The sequence below is a fragment of the Cucurbita maxima genome, unplaced genomic scaffold (genome assembly GCF_002738345.1).
Source record: "Cucurbita maxima cultivar Rimu unplaced genomic scaffold, Cmax_1.0 Cma_Scf00003, whole genome shotgun sequence".
NCBI lineage: Eukaryota > Viridiplantae > Streptophyta > Magnoliopsida > Cucurbitales > Cucurbitaceae > Cucurbita > Cucurbita maxima.
The window spans coordinates 2,090,863-2,098,911 of NW_019272019.1; the positions used below are offsets into that span (position 1 = coordinate 2,090,863).

The 8,049-nt window shown below is 41.6% G+C and overlaps 2 protein-coding genes across 6 annotated transcripts in view; one reads left to right on the plus strand and one right to left on the minus strand.

The window, feature by feature from the left end:
* LOC111474126 (2Fe-2S ferredoxin-like) overlaps positions 1–4,235 on the plus strand; it is a 7,250-nt gene extending 3,015 nt beyond the window's left edge. For 3 of the 5 annotated variants that reach the window (XM_023119377.1, XM_023119378.1, XM_023119376.1), the window contains 2 exons: positions 79–161; positions 309–663. In XM_023119377.1, coding sequence (XP_022975145.1) covers positions 79–161; positions 309–423 — 198 coding nt within the window. In that variant the 3' untranslated portion in view covers positions 424–663. Of the gene's footprint in view, positions 1–78; positions 181–308; positions 664–4,130 lie in introns of those variants that run through there. The other 2 variants (XR_002715871.1, XM_023119379.1) reach the window with 2 other exon arrangements.
* Positions 873–7,776, minus strand: LOC111474083 (ABC transporter C family member 3-like). Its single transcript, XM_023119346.1, has 10 exons — positions 5,055–7,776; positions 4,355–4,441; positions 3,628–4,272; positions 3,375–3,539; positions 2,461–2,755; positions 2,157–2,371; positions 1,765–2,070; positions 1,617–1,680; positions 1,305–1,544; positions 873–1,224 (listed from the first exon to the last, which is right to left on the minus strand). The coding sequence occupies exons 1-10, from the start codon at positions 7,455–7,457 to the stop codon at positions 1,121–1,123; spliced, it is 4,524 nt and encodes a 1,507-aa protein (XP_022975114.1). The 5' UTR covers positions 7,458–7,776; the 3' UTR covers positions 873–1,120.
* Positions 7,777–8,049: the final 273 nt, after the last annotated feature.

The following is an 8,049-nucleotide window of genomic DNA, read 5'->3' on the forward strand; positions in this document are numbered from 1 at the left end:
GGGGGGGGGGGGGGGGGGGTGTATGGGTACAATTCTAGACTGGAATTTTGTGTTAAATCTGATTAAATCACATCACAGGATACGGACTACTACAATAAACTAGAAGAACCCTTGGATGAGGAGAATGACATGTTGGATCTGGCATTCGGACTTACAGAAATGTTGGTTACTTGTGCATAAGTTTGTGATTAATGTCTATATTTCCTTTGATCTTCTGAGTATACACCATTTATTTAATCATACTTCATAGATCAAATGATATTATAATCTGTTTTTGTGTTGGTATTAACTTTGTTGGAATACTGCAGGTCTCGTTTGGGATGTCAAGTTATTGCAAAACCTGAACTTGATGGAATACGTTTAGCCATTCCTGCGGCCACCAGGAATTTTGCTGTTGATGGCTTTACTCCAAAGCCACACTAACCATTTTGCCACTGAAAGAGGAGGATCAAACAATGTTCAACCCACCAGTTTTGATTCACGATCTAATTTACTTCTGCTCATGGTTCCAAGTATGTTGGAAACTGTTTATAGAATTGCTTAAATCTACCTTCTATTCGTTTGAAAACATAGCTGATATGTCATGATCAAATTCCATAAAAGAAAAAGGTTCAAATTTTTTTTACTAAGCTCTGATTATAGATCAATAATTTGTTTGAAAGTTCTTGCGTATCCTTTATTTATACGTTTTCTTCTTGGTACATGCAATTTCTGTTGATTAGTTCCTCTTTTCCACTCTCTATTTGGGTGGGTACGGCCTAGGGGTGTATTTGATCTGTTAGGAAGACTGAGATATCTTAACCATTGAGTTATACACGGTTCTCATCTGTCGTATAAGAACACGTTAGCCCAATATATCCGTGATATATTACTTAGTATCAATCTAAATCAAAATGGCTCATTCATCTTTAGGGAAATGATACACTAGTTCTTTGTAGCCATCACAAGTCTTCGTAAAGTTACACATAAACAGCTAGTGATACTAATAACAGCTAATCAAGAAGAGCTGGACTGAGAACCTGAGATCTTTATGTAGTTAAACGTATAGAAAGTTCCAAAATTTGGTAGAGGCGGATGTAATAAAAGGGTCCGTTAACGATCCTATCATCTGCCATGGCTTTCATTGAGAACCCGATCTTTGCGTGTACTCTGCAACTAGTTGAGAAAACGAGGATGACTGATCTTCTAGCAATCTTGTGGGGGTGTCATACTCCTCAATGAGTCCTACATGATGAGTAATGAAAGTCAAGTTATGGATGGACAAGATATATAGTTTAGTGGACTGTATGCGTATCGATACGAACCGTGACTTAGAAGCAAAACCATGTCACTGTCAAGGACTGAGGTTATTCGGTGTGCAATAGTAATGACGGTACAGTCGGAAAAATGTTGTCGTAGAGTCTGTTGAATCAAGTTATCCGTAGCTGTATCGACGGACGCAGTAGCTTCATCAAGGACCAACACCTTACTCTTCTTTAGTAACACTCGACCAAGGCAAACCAGCTGCCTCTGACCCATGCTCCAATTCTCTCCATTCTCACTAACTGCATTGTATTCACAAAAGTTCGAAGAACTTCACTTCATTGAAATCTTTACCAGAACATCCAGAAACATACCTGCTGAATCCAGCTTTCCTTCCTTTTTTCTCACTTCATCTCCAAGTAGGCATTTATCCAGTGCCTGATGCATAAATGAAATGCTTGAACAAAACAAAACAAGGTAGACTTCTTTCTAGGGAATGATTAGAAGAGGAAACCATGTTACCTCCCAAATGTCTTCATCTGCATATTCTTCAAGGGGATCGAGATTGCTCCGCACAGTGCCTTCAAACATAGTAGGATCCTGAGGGATGATACTGAGTTTTGACCGCAAATCATGAAGTCCTATCGTTGTTATGTTGACGTTATCTATCACAATATGACCTGCTACGGGATTGACTATCCGAAAAAGTGTCTGTATTAGAGTTGATTTGCCACTTCCTGTTCTCCCAACAATGCCTGTTTTCTTTCCTCCTGGAAAAGTGCATGTAATACCTTGCAACACAAGAGGTAGCTGAGGTGCATAGCGAACCTACATGATAAAAGTTCAGGATAGAATCACAGGTATCAGATTTGGGAGCTGTTGGTATCAAAGGATAGAAAAAGAATTTGAAGTACCTGCAGGTTGTGAAGTTCAACTTCTCCGAACGCTGGCCAGCTACTATCCGGTTGGTTTTCCTCGACAACTAGAGGTGGCTCACTAGGGATTGAAGTATATTGAAATATTCTCTCCACTGATATAATTTTGTTCTCCATATTGCAAAGGTTCCATATTAGCGAAGCTTGCAACATATTGAGGTTAAGTCCATAGGTTACACACAAGCCAGCAATGCCTTCAGTGTAGAGAGTAAAATAAATTAGGCAGCTGGAAAAAAGAACTACAAGATCATTGTTTGAAGATAGAACAGCTTGAAAATTGTACCTGGATCAATGACTCCCACAGGGATAGATACCAAGAAAATCAAAGACGAGGCGAACGTGATCGAAGACAATAAATCTAGACGGAAGCAGAGCCATTCCATTGCTGCAGCTGTGTGGAACTTGGGTCGAGAGTATGCATCTGTCAGTTTCATATTGGTGTCCTGGAATCTTGACTCTTGATCAAAGCTTCTAATAGTTGTTGATCCAGAAATCGTTTCGGAGAAAAGTTGAATCCCTGGAGCTTTGCATACTCCAATCAACCGGGATAGCTCTCGTGCTGATGGAATATAATATTGCTGCATAACAAAAGCTCAATGTTAGGTAGCTGCACAGCAGAAGCTCTAAAGATTTTTGTTTTTAGATTATGTAACTACAAGATCCCACATCAGTTCGGGAGGAGAACGAAACATTCTTTATAAGGGTGTGGAAACCTCTCCCTAGCATACGCATTTTAAAAACCTTGAGGGGAAGCCCGAAAGGGAAAGCCAAAAAAGGGCAATATCTGCTAGCGGTGGGCTTGATACGTTACAAATGGTATTTGAGCTAGACGTCGGGCGATGTGCCAGCAAGGAGGTTGAGAGCCCCCCCGAAGGGGGTGGACACGAGGCGGTGTGTCAGCAAGGACGCTGGCCCCGAAGAGAGGTAGATTGGGGATCAGTCCCACATCGATTGGCAAAAGGAACGAGCTTCAGCGAGAATACTGGGACCCGAAGGGGGTGGATTGTGAGATTTCACATCGGGTGGGGAGGAGAATGAATCATTTTATATAAGGATGTGGAAGCCTCTCCCTAGTGTTTTAAAAAACTTGAGGGGAAGCCTGAAAGAGAAAGCTTAAAGAGGACAATATCTACTAGCGGTAGACATAGACGGTTATAACTTTCCTACCATGACAAACCACAAGGTCAGAAGTCATACCTCATACCAGATGCATAAAGCCATCACAGGGATAAAGATAATGAAAACCTGCCATGCAACTTGAGACATTACTGCAATGGTTCCTAGGATTTGAATCAGACTGAAGCAGAAGGCCCCAACTCGAAATGGTATATCCATATCAATGGCACTTTGGTCTGTGGAGGCCTGTAAACAAAAGAACAGTATATACAAATTATGATTACAGGTTTCAAGTGACTAGTTCAAGAGCATCCATGAATATAAATTCACTCACTCTATTGAGGATTCTTCCACTCGGAGTAGAATCGAAGAACGACATGGGAGCCCGAAAGATGCTCGTGTGCATTTTAACGAAGAGTTCAGTTGCTGCTTTAAAACCAGCCGTCACAAGAAGGGCTGATCTCAAGAAGACACACAAAGAGCTTCCAATGGCCAAAGCAACATAGACGATAATCAATCGAGAGGTCGAAACAGGAGGCTCCATATCATCTGAAACAGGAGTAGCCCATGCCATCCAGTAATTACTTCCAATTTGGAGAATCTGAAAGAGAACCTGAGCAAGCAATATAATAGGCACAAGAGCTCCACCATAAGCATACTTGGTATATTTCCAGTACACTGGAAATCCAACTTTTCCTTTCTCTCTTTCTTCTTCTTGTACAAGCTGCCCTTTTGACTTAGTTTCGTCAACTCCCTTTCCATCTTGTATATCTGTTTTATCTTCCTCATATGTAATGCCATTAGTATTACTCATAGACCCATCTTCTTTGCTTGCAGATTTTCCAGAAGCATCTCCTTCCACAGAATTAATGGTGGATAATGCTTCCTCGTGTGCGCCAACGAGTGTCATAAAGTCGGTTCCAGAACGAAGAATTTCATCGTACTTTCCAGCTTGAACAATTTTTCCATCTTTCATGACCTGATAGTATAGAATCTCCTAAGTTCAGATGTAAAAGAACAAGGAGCATGACTAAAAACAGAGATAGAAGTCCTCTACTTACCAAGATAAGATCTGCAGCTGGTAAAAATTCTACTTGATGAGTGACATAAATGACTGTTTTTGAATTCAGAACACCAAGGAGACATTCCTGTCGGGATAATTCAAGCAGGATTATTTTAATGTGAGACCCATATAGGTGGGAGAGGGTTGCAAAAAATTCTTTATAAGGGTGTGGAAACCTCTCCCTAGTAGACACGCTTTAAAACTCTTGAAGGGAAGCTCAAAAGAGGAAGCCCAAAGAGGATAATATCAGCTAGCAATGGACTTGGACTGTTACAAATGGTATTAGAGCCAGACACCGAACGGTGTGCCAACGAGGACGTTGGACCCCGAAGGGACGTGGATTGTGAGATCCCACATCGATTGGAGAGGAGAACGAGTGTCAGCGAGGACACTGAGTCCCGAAGGGGGGTGGATTGTGAGATCCCACCTCGATTAGAGAGGAGAATGAGTGCCAGAAAGGACGTTAGGCCTCGAAGGAGGGTGGATTATGAGATCCAACATCAATTGGAGAAGGGGACGGACATTCTTTATAAGGGTGTAAAAATCTCTCCTTAACAGACATGTTTTAAAAACTTTGAGGGGAAGCTCAAAGAAGACAACATCTGCTAGCGGTGGGTTTGGACATTTACATGTAAATTCGCACGTGATCAAAGTCCTAAACATAGTACAAACCGAAAGTAACTAGGAAAAAAAATTACCTTGAAGAGATGAGAACCTGTATGAGCATCAACTGCACTGAAGGGATCATCAAACAAGTAAATATCAGCATCTTGGTACAAGGCTCGAGCAATTTGAACTCTTTGCTTCTGTCCACCACTTAAATTGATTCCTCTTTCTCCTATTACCGTCTGGTCGCCGAATGCAAGAATTTCAAGGTCCTTTTCTAGACAACATGCTTCAAGAACTCTCTTGTACCTTTCTCTGTCCATTTCTTTGCTAAAAAGTATATTCTCCTCAATCTTTCCACTCTGTATCCATGGCGACTGAGCTACATAAGCCTTACTACCACACACCCTCAGGTTCCCTGATAGTTTAGGTACCTCTCCCAAAATGCAAGATAGCAAGCTGGACTTGCCTGACCCAACCGTACCACAAACAGCTACTCTCATGCCATGTTCCACTTTGACATTGATATCTTGCAACGTCGGGTTCGAAGAACTCGAATCATCCCACGAAAAGTTCCCATTGACAATCTCAACTGCTGTAGTAGAACTCCCCCTTGGAAGCCTCTCTATAATATCAGATTGCAAGTCGTCAAGACGAAGGAACGACACTATTCTATCAAGCGAAACTTTCGTTTGAACAACCATTGAGATCGTGTCAGGAAGATTGTAGATTGGTTCTTGAAGAATCCTAAACGTTGCAAGCGCGGATAATACTTTGCCAGATTCTAATGGGATCCCCACAAGCGTACATGTCCCAAAAGTGACCACAGACACAAACGTTGGTGCACCCCAAAAGACAAACGTCGTAGCTGACAATGTATAAAGGAACTTCTTTAACCATCCCGCCTCGATGTTCCGAAGTTCGGATATCTTAGATAGGAACTTCATCTCCCATCCCTGAAGCTTAAGAATCCTCATATTTCTCAGGATTTCAGATGTAGCCTTCATCCTTTGGTCTTTTGACTCCATTATCTTGTCCTGAAACTTCTCCTGCAACTTTCCCAATGGGATATTTATCAACATAACAGCTATAGTTGCAACAAAAGCTGAAATGGAAGCAAGACCAAGTTTCTTATACAAAACCAACAAGGCCAATCCAACTTGCAAAACCACCAGCCAAACATCGTGTATATACCAACTGAAATCAACGACCCGCTCGGCATCTACAGTCATGAAGTTGATGATCTCTCCGCTTGTATGCTGTTGCCTCGACTGGCAAGAAAGAGTCAGACCCTTGTTGTAGATCATTGCAACCAATGCTGCTCGAATCCTTATTCCGACTTGTTGTACCCTAAAGAACCAATTCCTCTTTGCGAGACACTCCACGAGTTTCGCTAGGAAAAAAACACAGACCAAAACATAGCCCTCACTTTCGAAATCTCGCTGCCCGTTGAGATATTGAACAAAAGTGTCAATAAGATAGGGGCCAACATAAGTAGCCAATGCGTAAATGAATGCAAGAGCAGCAGTTAAGGTTATTTCTTTCCAAGCTGAGTAGAGTAAACCCTTGACCATAGAAAAAGTGGTGACTCTGTTAACTGTTCCACACTCCGACTCAAGCTTGTTTCTGAGAATATGAAAGGTCCGAGAAACAGCATCACAGCTTGCAAGTTGAGGAATATCCTCAAGGTCTAATGCCTTTTTATTTCCAGCTGCAATCAAAGAGCCCATCCAAGAGAATGAAAGAATACTGAAAATTCCAGCAGTCTCATAAGGGGTCACAGTTTCATCTCCTTTCAAGTTCTTCGGCTCGACGATGCCATCGACGCTGCCATTACTGAGAGTAGTTGAGCTTGTTTCACCATTTAAAAGGTGTTCTTCGAGAGGGTCTTGTTCACTCACACTCTTCCGAAAGAACCCAACATATATGAGCAACAAACCAGAGACAACCGACATAACATCAGAAACCAAGTATCTAATGGACAGGAAATGAGTTTGTCCATAAAGAACTGAGTCCACAGCAAGGCAGTAGCAAGAAACAGCTAAGTAAGAAACCCACCAGACTCTCAAATGAATATGAATAGCAAACTTGGCCTTTCCAGTTTTGGAAACATGAGAATGTAAACAAAAGGAAACCGTGCTCCATGCAAGTGCTTTCAACCCAAAATCCAAAAGGGTCACCATATTTTCATCAGACCATCCATTTCTATACCAGTAAAAGCAGCCAAGAGAAAACAAAACAAGATTGAAAACAGAGATAACGAGGCAGCATATGAACATTCCCTTAAAGTACAAACACCTCGTCTCTCTTTGACATCCCCCATAGCCTGCCTTCAGCTTAAAGCAAACCCATGAGACGAATAGAACAAGCAACAAAACCAAGTGAGCCAAACCAGACAAGCCATGAGCTAAAATGGGTTCAAGGAGAAAGTGAGCAGCAGAGCTCACAGAGGAAGAAGAAGGGTCATGCAAGAACAAGTTAGCTAAGAAACCCATGATTCAAAAAGCTTGAATGATGGGTGTGGTATAACAACAGCGAGGTATAGCTCAATCCAAGTGAAGAACGAAGAGAATCTTCAGCTTCTATAGTTCTATATATCCATACGAAACAGAGATCGAGTCATATGTTACTTCCTTTTGGCAAGGATCCAGCGTGATGCGCAAGAATCAGGGGTTGAAAGTATCGACAAAAAGCCAAAGAGGGAAAAACCTTATTAAAAAACAAAAGCGGTATTCACTTTCTACTTTCTAGGCAATGGTCGGATGACGAATTAGAAAGAGACAGAGACAACGTAGAGTGACGAAGATGGCTCCATCCTATAATCATTTGTTTCTTCGTTCTTCCAAGCCTAAGTTCTATCCAGATTTTCCAAACACAACAGTGATTCAGAGCATCATAAAACAACATTCAATGGTGTGTGCTGCTACTACAATCGGCAGGTGGGTTATAGAAAATCAAGAACAAGAGCGATGATAATGCAAAAACTAACCAGACCCATCTAAGATTCTTCCTGCAAAATGTTGGAGTCTTCAACCAATAAGGATTACCTTTCCTTGGAATTTGGGGAGATTCCACGACGAGACAGTG

Coding starts and splice junctions, on each gene's coding strand:
- LOC111474083 (XM_023119346.1), bottom strand. CDS start 7,457: ATGGGTTTCTTAGCTAACTTGTTCTTGCATGACCCTTCTTCTTCCTCT. Junction 2,372..2,460: donor TGTGGGAGTCATTGATCCAG/GTACAATTTTCA, acceptor TCTACACTGAAG/GCATTGCTGGCTTGTGTGTA. Junction 1,545..1,616: donor AGGAAAGCTGGATTCAGCAG/GTATGTTTCTGG, acceptor AATACAATGCAG/TTAGTGAGAATGGAGAGAAT.